Genomic DNA, 20,373 nt, shown 5'->3' with positions numbered 1-20,373 from the left:
AACACATGTTTATTTGGGAATGTAGTTTTATTTGCGATCAAATTAGCTATCTACATAGAAATAAAGATTCTTTCATTTTTTTAAAGGCAAAGTTCACCAACAAATGAAGATTCTTTCATCATTTACCTCATCATTTCAAACATTCATGACTTTCTTTCTTCTGCAGAACACAAAAGATATTTTGAACAGTGTTGGTAACCGAGCTATGGCGGTACCTATTGATTTGGATTGTTTTTGTGTTCACACCACAGAAGTCAATGGGTTCCGTCGCTGTTCCGTTACCAACATTCTTCAAAATATCTTTTGTGTTATGCAGAAGAAAGTCATGCAGGTTTGAAATGACAAGAGGACGAGTAAATGATGAGAATCAGCTGAAGACACATCTCTTCCGTCAGCACCTGACCTATCATTTCTGTTTTCTATATCTTTTCTAGAATATCTAAATAAAAATATATAATAATATGCATGCTTACTTAAACTTAGATGAACTAAACTTAGAGATGTTTTTAATGGACTTTGTTGACCTAATGTTGACCCAATTTCTTCCATTGTTTACCCAACTTGTAAGTCGCTTCGGATAAAGGCGTCTGCTAAATGACTAAATGTAAATGACAGAATTTTCATTTTAGGGTGAACTGTCCCTTTAAGAACAGGAGAAAGTTCAGCGTATTCACTTTTTACTGCCATGGTATAATTTGTAGACAAATGCCAACCATTTTGTTTACCGCCATGTTTGTTTTTGCCAGCCCAATTCTGTTCTGCTCCTTTTATTCAATACCTCTATTACGGTGACTCCTACACTTCTAATGAAATGCGAGCAGCTTCGGTAATAGTGTATATATCTTAATGCCGCAGTGGCGTAATAGCTTGCGTCCTGGCGATTACAGCACTCAGGGCGCTGTTTTATTCAACCCCAACGCTCAGTAATGCGTTTGTGCGTGGTAGGCATTCCTATACAGACTTTTAATGTGAGGGCTTTTTGTCCGACCGGGAGATTTATTCACAGCCATGTGTAATGTCATTTCATGTTGAAACACCCACCCTATGTTCAAATGAAAGGGGCATTGATGTTCATCTTAATCTGATATACTTTAATACCACAGCATCGAAATTACTCGACTGTAAGGGCCCGTGAGAGGAGGGAGGTGCGATCCCAACCCCTAACAAAGACGTGGTTTGTTATGTGGGGTACTTTATATGGGTCTTTATTCCCTTTGTGATCAAAATTTCATATCACTCAGAAACCTGAGGAGAAAAGCAGCACATTTATCTGTAAATATATGACAATGATACAGTAATAAATACGGCTGCAAATCTGTCCACGAAATAGTGATGTTTGTCGGTAGGATGTAGCATGTACATGCATGCGTGTATGCGCTTTGGCTTTTTGTGCGCTCTGTTTTTGCATGAGCAGTTATTTAAGTAGAGAGGAGCGAGTCATGGAGAATTCATACAAGGGAAAAAACGAGGGCATATCAGAAGACAGGGCACAAATAGAAACATACACACTCATTTTAGAGCACACACTGTCCTTTGCACATAGTCAAGAGCTGTACAAGGTGATATTCTTTGTGAGCGAATATTCAGAGGAAATGTGCGTGTGCACACATATGGGTGCACTTGCTTTTTTCTTTCAAAGAGAACAGCACCAGCCCTGGGACATTTGATAAATTAAGATATCCATTTGAATACATTTCGTGTTTTCTCAGCTTTTCCTCCATCTGCGATCAGACGTCTGCTGTCTGTTTTAAATATCCTGTTTCACACATACTGTAGATCAAAAATAAATGCTGAATACCATTGACAGTATTTCTGTTCATTTCATACGCTGTCACATATATAGTGTGAATTGTTCTGTAAATTAAATTCTTCTTCCCTGTCTGTTTTTTTTGTTGCAGGATTTGCGTAAACAGATAGCTCCTTTGCTGAAGGGCTTCCAAGCAGAGGTGAGTTCTGTTCCTAAACCCTCTTTTACTGTGTATCTTACGTACTACAGTACTTGTATATACGACCTTACAGTTACAAAATGAAGGTTCAGTTCGATCTATAAAATCTTATGATCAGGGTGTCATTGGAGAACCTTTTTAGTTCTACGAAGAATTTGAGATTTTATTCTCTTATAGCTTTGTGCTGGTGCTTTAAAGAAGCCGAAACCAATACATTGATATGAACTTATCAGAACCTTTACCGTGTCATGAAAACATCTCAGGTGAACCATAAAGTTTAAAATAGTTATACCATATATTGCATAATTTATTATTTTTCATGACTCAAGAATGAAAAATAAGGGTGAATTTTTATGTACATAATTTAACTACTTTGGTTTGTGCAGATGTTGCCTTTGTTGCACTGTATTTAGGTGCTGTGCTTTTCTAAAATGAAAGTTGACTTTTTTCCTCTTCAATCTAAACCCGTCAAAAAACACATGCATATGAGATGAAGTGAAATTCTTTCTTCTGTGGAACACGAAATGTCTCAATGACGTTCTTCAGAAGAACTTATTTTGTGTTTTAAAAACGATCCCTTTAAGAGAACAAAACCAGGAACATCTATCTAGTCTTGAGATTATAGGTCCCTCTGTGTTCTTGTACAATATATTATGGAGTATACGTTGAGTTCAGATAAGAGACTTTACACTAGACGCTAGACTTTATTACTAATACAGGTAAAACACAGTGACAGTTGGATGAGGTGAGACTGGTTTTGTAGGGAGGAAGGAAGGAAACCAGTCGGTGGATTTTAAATCATAAAGCATGCCAGCACAGATCAGTTATCAGTAAAAGAGCTAAACTACACCCTCCTCAAAGCTTTACCCGCTTATGACATCAATTAATCTTACAGCATTCCTGGTAAGGGATGGGCAAACTTTAGATTTGTCCACTCATGTAGCATGAGATGGTCATCTCAGGTCTGATTATAGTCTCTATGGGCTGAACATTTCAGAACAGTGCTGTTGTCGTGATGGTTTGTTTTCCTGTTATTTTCGATGTCTTCGTCTGTACAGCAAATCCCCTTAAAACCCACTATAGTCTGTCATCATCTAATCATATCAGACAGTTTTGATACATTCTCGCCCTTTTTATTTCCGTCTGTCTGATGGGAGTGAAATCTTAATGATGTTTTCACTCCATGGTGTCTGTTAAGTCTAGGCTAAGCCAGAATGATGGACTTCAAATCTCATAGATTTTTTTTTCTGGTCAACCTATGTTAAAAGAAGATATTTTGAGAAATGTCTCAGTGGTTTATGTCCATACAATGGAAGTCAATGGGGGCCAGTTGTGTTTGGTTACCGACATTTTTCAAAATATCTTCTTTTGTGTTCTGCAGAAGAAAGAAAGTCAGACAGGTTAAGAATGACATGACGGTGCATAAATTATGATTTTTTTAGGGTGAACAGAAGTTTGTTTAAGTTCAGAAAGATCTGTATTATAGATTCGACAGGTAATGTGCTTGTTTCTTGAATTTGTTTTTAATTATAACTACACCAATAAGTGTGTAAATAGGAAAGTATTCTTTGACATCTGTCTTAGTGGCCATCACTAAACGTTCAGAACTGGGACATGGTGCTGTGTTCCAGAAGTAATGTGCATAACCATTCAATATGACAGCATCCACATATTCAGAGGCATCAGGATCTGCAGCCCACTCTCTAAGTATTATAAAAACAGTTTCGTGATTTTTGTGTGACTAATACTTTAAAACGTTCCTATTTTTAAGTCAATTATATTATAGGGCCTATATTAGTCGGATGCTATATTTTGCAAAAGGAGTCAAAGTTAATGTTCCTTGGTAATTCAGTCAATTAGTTGTACCGTGACATGATTTCAAACTGTTTGATTGGGTTTCATTATGCCGCACGGAATAACTTACTGTAAATGTTTCTCAATCTCTTTAGTTACCAGCCAACTAAAGTATGTGAACTATGAAGTGTTTCCTGCATTCTGCCTTGGATTTTTAATAACGTTCAATGATCTCTGAAAAGATACCCATAAACTCTAAAATTGCTGTACTTTGAAACAATAGGCCTTTCACATGATTGTATTTATGGTCTGTAAGGTATTTAAGCACCAGATTGTTTTAAAACTAACCTCTTTAGCTGTTTGTATGGTGTCTGGCTCCACAGGATTTGGCACAGCCAATAATGATTTTAGCCCACCCTGGCAACCACCATAAAATTCTTACAACAGGGTCTAGAGAAGTGTGGCAGTGCCCTGCAAACTGGAATACTGTAGTGCTTTGCGTATACCATTTTCTATTAGAGGGTTCAGGTGTGTTTTATCATTGTTGGTAAAGAAGGACTTTATTTATAAGAAGGACATTTTTTCCTAAATTTCTGAAGGGAATTCTATCAGGGATGATATATATTTATGAGGATACTTCACCCCAAAATTTAAATGTACATCATTTACTCACCCTCATGTCATTCTAAACCTGTGTGGAGTACTTTCTATTGCAGAACACAAAAGAAGATATTTTGAAGAATGTTGGTAACCGAACAACATCGATAACGTTGACTTGCGTCCATCGTATGGACACAAATCCACTGAGGCATTTCTTAAAATATCTTCCACAGAAGAATGTAAATCTTAAAGGTTTAAATGACATAATCGTGAATGGAAGATGATAGTTTTTTTCTTATCGGGTCAACTTTGGGTCAACCTTGAGGTGAGGAGATGCAATGCAGTCATGAAAGGTTTTATATTCCATTGCTATTTCTTGCTAAATTAATGACTTACAAATGAAAAATCATTAAACATTTTGCTTAATGTGTCAACAGTTATCTTTGAAACAACTTTGTGATGTGAAGAACATATCTGGCCATACATGTGGTCACAGTTGAATGAGTTCATACACCTGCTAAAATTGACTTTGAGACTATCTCAAATTTGACAAATCAAGTTTGTTCTGTATGAGAAAAGGTCAAGCTTTTCTTTGACAAAGTATGACCAAAGTTGCCAAAAGTTTCCAAATACATTGGCCACCAAAAGTACATCTACATTCTTTTTCTCTAAAAAGCTTTCAGTGACTTTAAAAGAGTATTTCTAATGCAGCGCTTGATGGGCTTCAGCAGCTCCTTGTGTTAAGAGGCTGTCGAGGGGCTCAAAGCTCAGCGAGACACGGCTCTACCGTGCCGTATGTAACTTTGATGAAGTGAAGGCTGTGAGTAGTGGCTCCCTGTTCTCCTCTCATGAGCTGGCACGGCTGTCTAACTGCTCCATTATAGCTCATTGTGGTTTCGGAAGCTGTGTTCTCGATGACTGGCCTATTATTAACGGAGGTGGTCGGCCCATTTCAAATCACAGCTCGGTTAAAAATAAATCCCCGTCCCACCACTCTTAGCAGCAAAACCGTCTATTATTTTGGTCGGTATTTTCTTTATTGACAGTGTTGAGGGAGGGGAGGCGGTAGACAAAAACAGTCTAGCTGCCCTGACCAGATATCTACTTTATTCAGCATTTTTCTCAGACATCTGCTGTTTGACGATAATTGCAGCAGGGATGCACTATTCGTGTTCGTCCATTAAATCTTTAAATAGACAAAGAGACTAAAATTTTACAGCGTTGACTTAAAACAAAAAAGATGGAGTGCATGTATAATTCATAATGGCAGACAGGCCAATGAGAGAATACGTCTATTTGTAATGGTCGAATGCGTTTTCTGTTTAATTTTTATCTTCCGTTTGCCTGCAACGGTGGGTTTTTTAAAATAGCACGTCGGAGTCGGGCTGATGCAGATCTCTCGGGTCAGCGCTGAGTCCTTGCCACATGTAACTCTTTGCATTCGAGAGAGAGAGAGAGAGTGCCTCCTCTTTTCCTGTCAGGAAATGAGAGTACAATAGGGAGCTGTACATAGCACGCGGCTGAGGCCCGGTTTGGGGTTGCAAACGCATGCGTGTGTAAATCAGAGAGGGGGTGGGGGTCACTGTACGTTAATGTAAAAAAAAAAATATTCCCCCCCGAAGGCACGAGGCCACATGTTACTCATGTTTCGAGAAGATTAGGTGTACGGTAGCCTGCTAATGTTTCCTTTCCATAAACTTCTAGAAATTATTGACGCAAACATTGCGCAGTTTCAAATCTGTGTGACTTTTTTCGTTGAACTCGATAGGAGAAATTTTGTGCCTTGCACAATAAATGAGGATTGGATTTTTTTTGTAAAAAAAGAAAAACCCATAAAAGCAGTTTAAACGACTTGCTATCTGTATTTTACATTATTTTGAAGTGTACTTAAGCTGTATGTTATCTTTTCATGTGGCGCAGACTGAAATTTAAAGGGATAGCGTACCCTAAAAAAGGAAATTCATTCATCATTTACTTACACTCATTCCGAACCTGTATGACTTTCTTTCTCCTGAAGAACACAAAAGAAAATATTTTTTGAACGGTTGGTGACGAGACAACATTGCCCCCCGTTTGACTTTCATTTAATGGACACATTTCTCAAAATATCTTCTTTTGTGTTCCACAGAAGAAAGGTGGTAAAAGTTTTGAATGACACGAGGATGAATAAAATATGAACGATTTTTTGGGGGGGTGAACTATAACTACTATAGTAACTACTTTTTTACCCCAAAATCTCCCTTTACTCCCCCCGGTGCTTTAATGAGACTTCATGACAGAAGTTGCAAATGAACTGTTTCACCTTGTCTAATACATGACAGAAGTTGCAAATGAACTGTTTCACCTTGTCTCATATTTTCAATCAATCGAAGTGTTCTAGTTTACAAAACTGGTTGTTTGTAAATCTTACTTTTCTGGTTCTTATTGACTCAGGGATCTAATCACAGTAGTTCACTGTAGGGGAAGATTATCAGTCAGTATCAAGAGTTTCAGTCTCTTCCTTTCCCAGAGCGATCGTATGACTCCAGATGAATATATCTTCTGTCTTGTAGACCACATCAACGATTCATATTTTTTCACGGTGTATTCAATTTGCATGGAAAATAGCAACCAGAAGTATTCTTCATAATGTTTTTATTTGTGTTGTGTATAAGAAAGTCATTTCCAAACTGACATGAGAGGCAAGCAAATCATTTTTTTATTTGTTTAAACCACTTTCTCTGACCTTTTTGCACTGGCTCGGATTAGTAATACAGTATTTTCGATGTTCTTGTCTCTGTGTAAAAGCCCTTATCTCAAGCTTCATTATGATAATGAATAAACGTCATTACAAAGTGGAAAATTCGACAGTCTGACAGAGTGAGTGTATAAGTCGACCTGCCAGGAAAGATCTCTGTAAGGAGAGCTAATCACTCCAGCAGCCGTTTACAGAGGGCCGTTGAAGTTCTACAAATTTGGAAGTCAATGCTGATTTGACGTAATTGTGCACTAATTTTAGCTGGCCGGAGTCTGCTGAGGCTCAACATGGCCGAGCGATGAGGAGAAAGAAGTCTTGGAGTGGGGCTGGCAGCGCTTATAAATTACTTTGGATCAGATGATAGACTCATATGCTCGGAGCTTGATGAATCAGAGAACATTAAACCGTGTTGCTAAGTCTGTGTATGCAGACAAACAAGCTAAGCTCCCTGAGAGATTAGACCTTGACGCCTGTGTTGTGAATCTGGTTATCAGCCTTTGCGGTTACCTCCTCTTGGACATTACAGATAATAATGCCATCCTATTTTGATGGATATCTGGCTATTTGCTTTGTAGGCTGAATCAAAGTCTAGGCCATTGCTTCTTTGACGTCAAGCATTGATGGGCATGTGGGTAATACAGGTTTGAGTTTAGCTTGCAATTTGTACTCCTGTTCCAAACAATTTCCTGCACTGTCCACTGTCCATCCAAGAAAAGAGGTAAAACAAAATAGAAAACGAAAAGAAACAAAGAAGTCAGATATCTTCTGCGTTGAAGGCAGATCTTCTGTTTGAGGTTGATGCAGGTCAGTAGAACTAATTTTCTCTTCCCCATCACTAGTGCCAAGTCTGGGCACCCCCTCAGAAACAAGAGCTATTTATAACTGCCCCCAGCACCCTTTTCGACTGGACCGTAAGGGAATATCAATGTTTAAACTGGCGTGCTTTGATGCCACCAGATCATAGTGACATGATATGTTTGTATAGGAGTGTGTGTAGAATCGAATGTTGGGAAAGCGGGGCAGGTTGTCACACTGTAACTCTCCAATGAACATTTCTCATTGTGGGTTTATTTTTCAACATCATTTCACACATTTTGAGCCTTGGCTATAAAAAACCTCTTTTGGACAGTTCTGCTGTTATTGCCCTGGAAACAGATGCAGTTTACTGAACACATGTTGATCTGTTTGCGACAACGTGAGCTAATATTGGAACTGTGTTAAGCAAATGGTCACAAACAGTATTTAAACAGTAAACAATTTTAAAGCACAAATCAATCAATCAAACAACAGAAACATAGATGTTTACATAAAAGACTCATGATGGTGTGCCCACCTGCCCCTCGGCTTTCTTGTGTGACAACTTGCCACAGTCTTCCCTATATGGCCACACACACCAGTATACACATCAAGCTCTTTTCTTGGTGTGTGTGAGCTCATTTCCTGACGTGTTATGATGCCCAATGTCCTGCTTGGCTATGAGATTGGGCTGTTAGCAGAATATGACAGAATAGCAGATAATCTAAGAGGAGTTGTGGCCACATTCGCAGTCAAACACGCGTCACACGTGCATGCACGCTTCTGGGCAGCCTTACGCTCTCTTAACCTCCTGGCAGTACTCTGTCTGGTTCAGAGCTTTGAAAGTTTAAAAATTGACATTAGTTCCTGCTGGATTTCAGGGGTAGACATGGACCCGTGCCGAGAGAGAGAGAGACAAGTTTAATTGCTCCATCTGCAAGAGGGCTGCAGAATTTGGCCCTGCCTGGTCTGATCCAGATGTTTTCCGGCAAGGAACATCTGAAAATGTTTAATTTCTTTCCCATAGGAGTGAAAAGTCTGTTACATGTTGGATATTTACAGTGGCAACTGCCCTGTTCCATCCATCAAGGCCTGAAGTCTCAGAACTGCAGATTTACAGCTTTTATTTGATGTTCCGCTGCTGGAAGACCAAACACACAACACTTGTGAACATGTAAACAGCACAGGAGTTCAACATTTACTTAATGGATAAAAGCGATACTGTTGATTCATACCACATTGTTTTTGGGGTTCAGGGTACTGCCGCTTTGACGAGGCCTGCGCTGTTAGCTTCCAGTCTGTGAGTTGTAGGATTTTAACATTTGCAGACCCAGAGATCTAGAAATTTAAAGAATACCTTCAGTCTCGGTTTTCTAGAATTTTGAGGGACACTTTCAGGATCAGATATCTAGAATTTTAAAGAACCCTTGCAGGCCCAGAGTTCTAGAATTTTGAGGGAAACTTTCAGACCCAGAGTTCGAGAATTTTGAGGAACACTTTCAGGCTCAGATTATTTAGAATTTTGAGGGGAAACTTTAAGGCCCAGAGTTCTAGAAATTTGAAGAACACTTTCAGGATCAGATATCTAGAATTTTGAGGGAAACTTTAAGGCCCAGAGTTCTAGAAATTTGAAGAACACTTTCAGGATCAGATATCTAGAATTTTGAGGGAAACTTTCAGGACCAGAGTTCTAAAACTTTGAGGGAAACTTTTAGACCTAGAGTTCTAGAATTTTGAGGGACACTTTTAGGCTCATCGTTCTAGAATTTTGAGGAACACTTTCAGGCCCTGAATTATAGAATTTTTAGGGACACTTTCAGGCTCAGATTTCTATAATTTTGAGGAACACTTTCAGGCTCAGATTTCTAGAACTTTGAGGAACACTTGTAGGCTCATCGTTCTAGAATTTTGAGGAACACTTTCAGGCCCTGAATTCTAGAACTTTGAGGGACACTTTCAGGCTCAGATTTCTATAATTTTGAGGGACACTTTCAGGCTCAGATTTCTATAATTTTGAGGGACACTTTCAGGCCCTGAATTCTAGAACTTTGAGGGAAACTTTCAGGCTCAGATTTCTATAATTTTGAGGAACACTTTCAGGCTCAGATTTCTAGAATTTGAGGGACACTTTCAGGCCCAGATTCTAGAATTTTGAGAAACTCCTTAATAGTGCAAATTTTAAGATTTAAAGGATCTCTTTCAGGCACTATAGTACTTTTTAGAGTTTTGAGAAACCCTTTCAGGAACCTTTCAGAATTTAAGTAAAACTCCTGTTAAGTTAGAAAGAGGTTTTATTCAGTTTTAGCAGCTCCCAAATGACTGTATACATGCCGCGCTAATTTAGCTTCTTGTTTTCTGTCAGGCTTGACCCAGTTTGTTAGATTTGGCCCAGTTGGGCCAGACTGCATGCTGGTTCTACAGCACACTGTCATCGTCAGACTTAGACTCGAGGGAAAGTGCTGCCATGGCATTTTACAATTTCTCTATGTGGTTCACCACACCCCGCTGAGGACAATCAATGATGCCTCCATCCAAGACGGTCCTTTTGGTTGTCAAATGAAGACACTGATAAATGTTTGCAGATCTCATGCCTTCTGGAACTTGTGATTTACAACTGTATGCATGTTGGGGTAGTCTTCGGTCAAAGCCTGACAGGAGGCAGTTGGATGATGTTTCATAATATGCTCAGAATGACCACATCTGTGTGTTTTCAGATTAAGAGAGATCAGTGTCTTCCTTAAAGCTGTGTTACTTGCTTTCCCCCTGCTCTTGCAAGCTTTCGATTTTCTGTTGTTGTTTGTTATGAGACCTGGTTTACACCAGTCATGTTACAGCTGTCATGCAGTGACATTGCCAGTGAGGGTCAATGGGATGATCTGGTACAACACAAACCGGGTTGTTAAACGCTATATTTTATATTTCTATAGATATTGTTGGGTGTGTAAATATATGGTACAGTTTTGTTTTGTCCATTTGTTAGAGTACACAAGTGACCCCTTTGGATCTTATAAACATGAAAATGCACAATGGGCTTTTATTCTTAAATTGTGACAGCGATTGTGCACTTTTAGGCCGATTGGCAGTTCGTTTGGGTTAATGGGCGGCACTTTCAATGGCTGTTACCACCATTCTGAAAATCATCTATCTTCAGGAAATGATGAAGGCCTTTCGTGCAGTGGGAGCCTTAACCCAGATACAGTATGTAATTTGCCCATACGTACACGTCTGCGGTGCTCTATATTAAGGCCAAAGTTCTTCTCATTATCAGAGTCCCTCATTACCTGTTTCTGTCATCTCATGCTTAGGGATTTGGATTTATACCTGATAATTACCTTCTATATAAAGCGAACCAGAAACGACCTGAGCGTATACACCTAAAGCATGCCCCCAAAATGCCTCGACCCGTTCTGGAAAAATATCACACGCATCAAAACATGAATGATTTACTGTATTTGAACACCAAAGGTCACGGTTATGAGCAATTACGCACTTTTATTTAGGTCAAATGGATTGTCGATGATACATATGTGTGCCGTCAGAGATTCTAGAGGTGTGTAGTCATGCTTTGAGAGCAAAAAACTAGGCACTTTTCCACACAAGCACCTTTAATGGACCTTTCAAGACTTCTAATGTATGGAAATTTCAACCTGACAGACGCTAACGCGATTACTAGACCTGCAATTCAGTTATTGTGTTTTTTCTCTTCGTTTCAGATTGACGCCTTGAGTAAAAGAAGTAAAGAATCGGAGGCTGCTTTCCTCAGCGTGTACAAGAGATTAATCGATGTCCCAGGTATGTCTCGGCTTGCTCTGTGCCGGCTGCTCGCACACTCGCACGCAGACACGCTCGCACACACTGCTGTAGTGTTTCACTGAGGCGAGTACACTGTAAACACATCAGTCATATTTATGAGACCTGCGTCTCCAGTGTCTAAAACACATGCGCACGCGCGTACCGACCCTTTTAATGACTTCTACGGCCTTAGAGACTCTCTTCGCTCCACACCCGAGACAGGAAAGAAACTCGGATTCTAATAAAACACGTATTCATTGCCCCACGAACACCTCTTAATCTTCCGAATTGGCTTTCTAAGTGTGAGATAATGGCCCCTGGATTCTCCGTTTTTATATGGTAATGCTCCGGCGCGCTGATCTATAATAAGCTAATGGTGCCGTATTGGTTCAGGTGACATCTAGAAACATCTTTAGCTCGCTCGCTCGATACAGTTTTGCTCTGGAATGAACCGAGTGTGTTTTTTGGGGGGGGGGGTGCGTTCTTGCTGGGAGTTGTGGGTAATGTATCAAACACCCGTTGGAGTTGAGTATCGGTTTGGGACGCCTCCAGCCCACCTCACAGAGACTGCATATCTAAAAGTTGGCTAACAGTGTGTCCTTCTTTGTTGACTAAAAAAATGTTGCATTACATGGAACCATTATTTTAGGTTTTAGGTTCCTTCTAACCTTTGAAAAAGTCTATAAATAATTCACAGATTCCTTCTCGACCATTGCGCAAGGAGTTATTTTTATCGCAGGGAGAGCAAAATTAGCTCAAAACGACAAACACTCACTTTTGAAATTCTTAAAAAACATTTACAACATGTTTGCCATGCAAACACGTGCATGCAACATTTGCTTTCAACATATTACAATATGAAGCACTAACTCTCAAACAATTCAGGTCAGATAGTGTGCATTTTGGGACAAAGCCAGCAGATCTAGTCGTGTAACCTCGCCCACAGCCGGCGAGCGACAGGGAAGCAGACAGACAGTGCCGTCTGGGCCTGCCGGAGCAGGTTGAACCGTCTGCCTTCACAAGCACTTAGTATATCCCTAAATTACCACAACGCTGCAGTCTGGAGATCCCGGGCCAACTCAATGGGATGTTTGTGTGGAAGTGTGTGTGCGAATGTTTTCGGCTACCTATATATGAGTGCATACTGTGTGATCTTGTTTATTTAAGATTGTACATGCGCGTGTGTGTGTGTCTGCGCATGCATGCGTACATTTGCGGGATGTGCAAGTGGGAGGTCTAGTCTGGGAATGTCTGCGAATATCTGCGAAATCTGGAGCTTGTCCAGTCCTGTCTACATGTCTGTAAATGTGATCACAGCTTGACAAATTATCTCTTGATAGTTACACTGGTACACTGTGTAGGCCTGTATGTGTCTAAGCGTTTGTAGCATGCGTGTTATTAGGAATGTTCGGAGGTGTTTCTAGCACACTTATGCCAATGTGTTGCTTGTTTCTCAAGGCAGTTTTTCTAATAATAAAATACTTTTGTTTCGGATTCTGAAATCTGATTGGAAGAAGAGCATTTCAAGGTGTTACGCATGCAAACATTTGTTAACATTGAATGTTATATTAGTGGGAAATATTTTGTATGATGTTAACTACAGGTAATATATTATTTGGCATTGTTTGATTTTTTTAGAACACTTAAATTCACAACCTTTATAGTTGTATATAATTTTTTTATCTTTTTAAACTGTCATGCTTATATATAAGAAATAAGTATAGATATTGGCCTACGCTTTGAAAATAGTAACTTTGGTCGACCACTAACTCAGATTGAGGCCTGTTTGACTTTTAAAAATATTTTTTGTATATTTTAGGTTCTTTAAGTATGTACTATTCAATTATGCTTAGAGTATTAACTTGTACAGTAAATGGCACACATCCTGATTATTGTACTTGACTTGGCTGATCTCTGTCTGATGACCGTCGCTTTCACGTTTGAGTGATGGGTGGCCGCCATTCCACCCAAAGTGTACTGGCAGTTGCCACGGCGACAAAAAGGAACACTCCATGACAGTATATCATTCAGACTTCCTCTTGCAATTCTTAGATATGACACACTCTCACGCACCACGCATGCACATCGCACATACACACCCTGTCAGCGTTTCCTGTACCTCCAGCTGTGAACACTCAGAGGGGGAGGCATGTGTGCCAAAACTGTAATCTCGTCTGTAGCCTGACATAGAACGTGGAAGTTAATGATTTTTGGCACTTTCCACAAATATAGTGCAAAATATAGCCTATAACAATGTTAAAAAAGGTTTCTTTGGACGGTGAAAATGAGTGCTTAACCTTGAGAAAATGTGGAGTGTGAACCTGTTGAGATCAGAGTAGGAGCAGTTTTATGTTCAATTCATTTTATATGAAGCTTAAAACTATGATTTTACTTTTCCTATTAAGATAAAAAATGTGAAACAGGCAAATGATAAAGAATATTGTAAGAGTGGTTTTATTTTCCAGCTATTTTATATAAAGTTTACAGCTGTTTGTAAAATATTGAAATATCGGAACACAGAAAATACTTCAATCAAAGTCTTAAACTGTGCTCAGACATTTCTACATTTTACAGATATGCAAAGATTGCAAACTTATATTTATATATATTTCATCCTCAAACAAGAGCAAAAACTGACTTCTTGTCACATTAATGCTGAATTTACAATACTTTGTATTTAATGCTAAACTTACATCACATGACAGTCAGCTGTTTAAATTTATACCCGCACTCAGTACATATTTTCCCTGCTTATAACGTTCCTCTGTTCTCTGATAGCGATCATAAAAAAAGACAAAATTAGACCTAAACAGTTTCAACAAATGAAATTTCCCAAATCACAACAAATAAGCTCTCCCTGTTTGTCATAAACATTTACCCAGAAACTTTAAATCAAAGTCACTGAGGGCAGCTGTGACACGTCAGAAGCGACCTGGCCCTCCCTACTGAGACAGTTTGGGTTCCTCACCTAAGGGTCGTGTTGGCTTGCTCACCGGGAGACTTCTTTTATTAGATATTATTTATTATTTATTAGAATGATCTTGCTGCTCTATAAGCAGCATGCACATGGTTTATACCTTTTCTGTGTTTTTCTGTTTTTCTTATTTTCTCCAGTAAAGCTGCTTTGGAACAATGCACAATATGAAAAGTGCTATATAAACTAAATTGAATTGAATTGAATCAAATGGAAAATAAAATCGCTCTTACAATATTTGCTATCTATTGCCTTTTTCTTTTACAAACGTATGTTATCTTGATAGAAAATAGTACAGCTAAAGTTTTAAACACTAAAAATGAAAAAAATATATTTAAATGTATAAATATACAAAAATGGTAAAAATCATTATTAAAAAAATAAATTGTATATATAATTGAAAAGAATAAATATATATATGCCAGAAACTATATCAAATAGATGAAGATACGTTAATGTATAAAAATATGCCAATAATCAATGTATAAAATATATTTAATATATAAAATATGCATGATCTTCAAAAAATAATAAATATAAATGCCAGAAACTATGTTGATAATTTTAAAATATATAAAAATGATGGGTTCAAATTAATATATCAAATATACATGAAGTGTTTTAAAAAATCCTATGGTACCATACTGTACAACACTTCTTTCCCGACTAAGTTTTATTTCTCCCTTGCTTTTTGTCACCATCGATTTCCTGCTATTCTGCTCTCTCTCTCTCTCTCTCTCTCTCATAATCCGCAGGGGCTAATAAAATAGTTTGATTACATAATTAACTTGGCTGTCTCATTAAGGAAAATCAACGGGAACAGGGCCATAATTAGTCATATAGCAATTAGCATGTGAGGGGGACAGACAGTGATGTAAAAGTGTGTCTGTGTCAGAATGTCTTAGCCCTTCAATGTAGAGGGCTGGCCTCGCTCCCACACCAGCACTGCTCGACCCCTCTTTAAGTTAACCTCCCGCTTCAATTACCAAAGCAACAAATTAACACCCTGACAAGTATGATTTAGAAACACTATCTTTACAACTTGCTAGGCTGTCATTGTAACAGCTGTCGATTTTGCCCACGTGTTATGAACTGTGATATGTTGGATTGATTCGTCAATTAAACCTGATTGGTTGGTTTGGCTGTATTTGGTGCCGATGAGCATTGAACTAATAGGAAAACACATTGGTACAGTGATGATATTAAATAGTGATTTCATGCTTTATAGACAACATCAAGATCAAAATTGATTGATTTATAGAATCCCATGGTATTACTATGGTAATCTACAAACTGTGGAAGTACTGCACATATCCAACATCAATGTAAAAACACCATAAGTTTTGTAAATCCGGGAAACGAGACGTTTGTGTGGTGCTGAGTGATTCTGAGTTACTGGGATTTATTGGTGCGTTTTGGCTAGGTTTGTTTTTCTAGTTAACATTTTTAGCTGCGGCTGGCAGTCCGCAAAACTGCAAAAAAAAAGGCTTCTAGGCATTTCTCACAGAAACTGGCCCACACTGATCTTCATACAGAGAACTCTCAGTGATTGTGAATCAGTGAATCAAACCTTTCACCTTCTCTAAATGTGCATGTTTGTGTATGTTTTTAGATCCCGTCTCAGCTCTGGAGGCAGCGCAGCAGCTTCAGGTGACCGTCCGGAAGATGCACGACTTGGAGACAGAAAATCAGAGGCTCAAAGACACACTACAAGAGTACGAACGTGATATCGCAGAGGTTAAAAACCAAGGTAACCTGCGACTTAAATACTGCTTTAAAGGATGGAAAATCAAGAAAACTATTTCAATTGACACAGGTTTTTCCATGCACCTCCCATCAGCAAGTCATCAAACTAACATCCGAACTTATTCTATTGATGTTGGGACATTCGACTCATTTTACACCCCTTTCAATCCTTTTTAAATCTAAGAATGGCTTGGGGAAACCGAATGACATTAAATATTTAAAAAACTACCCACTTCTTCATTAAATCGAATGAACAAATTGTAATAACTTCCTCAGCATCTGAAAATATTTCAGTCCCGCCCTACATTACATTCTGCTAAATATTCTATATCACATATTCCATTACGCAAGTTAAATGCCTTGCCAAGGCCATTTAAACGTTTTCATTTTATAAAACAGGATTTATTTGTACCTTGGAAATGAAATGAGCTGTGCATATGTCACGTTGGCAGTGTACCCACATAGACATGGCCCTATTTTTGTTCAAATGAGCTGTAGTCATCTGGTCTCTATTTATGTCCGCTGCTGTTTTAGCCAGACGCGTTTCCTGGTTTCTCTTTTTTTAAACGTACAAAAGGAGTTGTCGTCGCACCCTCACCATCTGTGGAATTCCCCCAATCGATGCACTTCAACAACAGAAATATTTTATTTGTCCCGCCACACGCGATCTGCCTCACACAGACACATGCAGGTGTGTTTCCACCCGAATCATCCGCTAGGACGGTAATCCTTCGCACATGCCAGTGTTGCTCAGGTCGATGATCCTTGGTTCTCTCAGTGTTTAAAGTCCAGTTTAGCATTTAAGGGTGTAAAAGGGCTCTTGTGGGACCGCCGCTCATTGATTATGTGTCAGCTCTGAAATGCTGGAGTTTAAATCACCGCAGATGGCTGCGCTGGAGACTGAAAGGAGGAAAAGCTCTATCAGGGATATTTTGTGTGTCTGCAGGCATGTAAACATACATGCCTGGTTTTGTTTTTCTAAAGTGATGGATGCTTTTCACTGACTTGTGTCTTTTTTATTTTTTTGTATCTTTATTAGGACACTATGCGTTTTTATAAAGTCTCTAATTCTAAAGACGTTTCGATAACTAGCATGCATGCAAGTGTACAAAGACACACAAGACATACACGTAGCCATAGTTTTAATACCCTGATAGCAATAATTAATGGGACTTTTTGTAGAATCAACCTTCAGTTATAAACACTTCCCACTGTCTCTCTCTCTCTTCTATTCTCTCTCTCTCTCATGCAGAAGTCACTATTAAAGCACTTAAGGAAAAGCTGGAGCAGTATGAACGTTCTCTGCAGGCCAAGAACACAGAGGAACCTGCCGGTGAGAAGCAGGGCCGAAAAGTGGGGGAAGATGGAGGAGAGAGAAACAGCGAAGGGGAAAACCTTCCTAACAACTATGCAGACAAGGAGAGGTTAGCCTTGACTGTGCACTTCACTTCAAGTACACTGCACATATCCCATAATGCATTAGTCATCATGTTATGAATTCATAGGCTGTGAAGCCTTTTGCTTTTTGGCATCAGAACTAAATCATAGGTGTGTTACTTTACAATTTTATTCAGATTTTTGTAGCATTTATAACTAAATAGTAACTAAATTATAAAACCTACACATCTTTTTTATCACTATATATGTTTTAATAAATCATTCTGCATAGATTCATTTCGTTTTTTTATGTATTTAAGAATGTTTTCGCATTTACAGATGAATTGTTCTAGACAGCATTTTTGCTACCATTCGTATACAGTGTCAGCCTCCCTACAAATGTTCAGAACTATATGATAATCCTACACATCTTTTGTGACCATTTTATCTGTGTTTCGTACAATTCCATACAGATTTGTTCATTTTTTTTTAGTTTTTAGCCTTTATAGCTTAATGGTAAGTTCTAGACACCATATGAAACGTTCCTACAATGTTCTGAACTAAAATATAATCCAACACAGTTTATATGACCATAATATGTGTGTTTCTTGACGGAATATTTTTATTTATATTTGGCCTCCATAACTAAATTGTAAATTGTACTTCTCATTTTAGGGTGCATAAGCAGATTCCCTAGAACTACCTCTACAAATGTTCAGGACAAAATTTCAATCCCTTTTGTTGGTCAAATGTGTTTCTAAACAATTCTACACAGATGTTTTTTCTACATATAAATTCTAATAATAAGTTTGTCATTTGAAAACCATACGCAAGCTCAACCCTCATACAAAGTTGAAATGCTGTCTAGGTATGCAGCTCACATGGTTTAGAAACAACCATTATGTTTACAGATACTTCCTCTGTAGGTTGTATTAACACATTGTATTTTACCTTCAGTAGAAGTACTGTTATTTGATATATAGTATTCTCAACGTGCCAGTGCTGTGTGTGTGTGGTAACAAAGTTGTCGTGTAATATTTGCAATGAAATGTAACGCCGTCGTTCTCTGTTGCTTTGATCACAGTCACCCACAGGAGATTCAGGACAGCAGGACGGACGACTTGGATCTAAAAACACAGTCCGTACAAACAGGTTTGTGTTCGCACGAGCAAACGCTTTCAACAGGCCGCATTGGCGAGCACTATAGATGTAATGACAGAGGTGTTTCTGAAATGACATACACGAAATTGACGCCGTTTAATTCCTCAACCTGTTTAACTCCTCCGCTTCATTTGTTCCGCAGCACTTGAAGCAACTCAGGCAGAACTCCACCAACTGAAGACGAAATACGATGAAGAATCCGCTGCAAAGTGAGTAACTCGTTTTTGTTTTGATGCGACCCAGCAGGAGACGCAGAGGATTAGCGTCGAAACGGTTCAGGTTTCCTCTACTGCCATTCCTGAACTGTCTGGCGCGTCTTCGTCTCAACTTCGCTCGCCCTCGATTGCGTGCCCGTGCAGACACAGACAGACGCGCGCACACGCCCCTTTGATCCGCAACCAAAACACCTCATAATCCTCCTGCAGACAGGTTTGATTATGGGGGAAAACACGGCGTGGTGAAATCACACCTTCATTCATGGAAATTTTGATATTCAATAGGCTTCAAGGCCCGCCCGTGATGACTGCACAATAACATGCATGATACTGTCCCTCAGAACCCCCACGGACACACAAAATGATTTGAGAGCCATTGAGTATACAGTAATGAGGGGATTCATACAGTCGACTGACATTTTGTGGGCGATGAATTTGTGTGTTGCTGCGTGATGATGCATGCGTGCTCAAATGCGCCTTTTGTTCGCGATCATTCTGTACTCATATGTGTGTGTTTGCCTCCATCTGGGTCACGTGTGTGTATTTGTGTCTGTGCATGTGTGTTCTCCCCGCTCAACTCCCCGTCATGCGGTCAGGGTTAGGTGGCAATTTCCTTGTCTTGCTGTCACTGAGGAATGCATCCTGTTGCAGAGCGCGCTTGCTGCAGGCTGTTTCGACGCAGCTCTGTGTTACGGGAGTGGCATAATTACACTACCTGTGATCAAAACCAAACCCTGCGACTCTGGACCCCTGATGCTACACGGTTAAAGTCAAAGAACACATTTATTTAGCGCAACAAACCTCGGTAGAGAAGCGGTCACAGAGCAAGGTCACATCATAAGCACAGATCTTGATCTTATAACGCATGCATTTTAATACGATAGTTTACACACAAACGCAAAGTACGCTCACACAGAGACGCACACACACCGAGAAAAACACATCTTGACATTCTGTAACGTTGGCCGGATTCCAGTCCGGGTTCTCTAGGGAGCTGTTACAAAGAATGTGGCAGGTAAAATGTTTCCACTCCATTGGACGCTCACCGATTCCTCATCCTGACGCTTCAGCTTTCTTTCTCAAGCGTTAGTTTGTTCCAAACGCTACTGTTAAAATGTTAAGTGTGTCATTTTTTTACCTAGGAAATGGCAATTGAGATGGTTTATGGTTTATATGCTTACAGTACAGTGGGATCCACAAGTGTGAGACCATGTTGGCATTTAAAATCCTGTTTAA

General features: G+C 39.2%; 1 protein-coding gene across 4 annotated transcripts in view; it reads left to right on the top strand.

Annotated features, from left to right (window-relative positions):
• The window catches only part of cux1a (cut-like homeobox 1a), a 104,115-nt gene that overhangs the window by 42,084 nt on the left and 41,658 nt on the right, over positions 1-20,373 (top strand). For all 4 annotated transcript variants that reach the window (XM_056737140.1, XM_056737139.1, XM_056737142.1 and 1 more), the window contains exons 3-8: positions 1,899-1,946; positions 11,586-11,664; positions 16,251-16,388; positions 17,637-17,808; positions 18,846-18,913; positions 19,065-19,131. In XM_056737140.1, the coding sequence (XP_056593118.1) occupies positions 1,899-1,946; positions 11,586-11,664; positions 16,251-16,388; positions 17,637-17,808; positions 18,846-18,913; positions 19,065-19,131 (572 nt within the window). The remainder of the gene's footprint in view (positions 1-1,898; positions 1,947-11,585; positions 11,665-16,250; positions 16,389-17,636; positions 17,809-18,845; positions 18,914-19,064; positions 19,132-20,373) is intronic.

This window comes from Triplophysa dalaica, chromosome 22 (genome assembly GCF_015846415.1).
Source record: "Triplophysa dalaica isolate WHDGS20190420 chromosome 22, ASM1584641v1, whole genome shotgun sequence".
Lineage (NCBI taxonomy): Eukaryota > Metazoa > Chordata > Actinopteri > Cypriniformes > Nemacheilidae > Triplophysa > Triplophysa dalaica.
The sequence above is the reverse complement of the archived record's forward strand: the minus strand, read 5'-3'. Positions and strand labels throughout refer to the sequence as shown.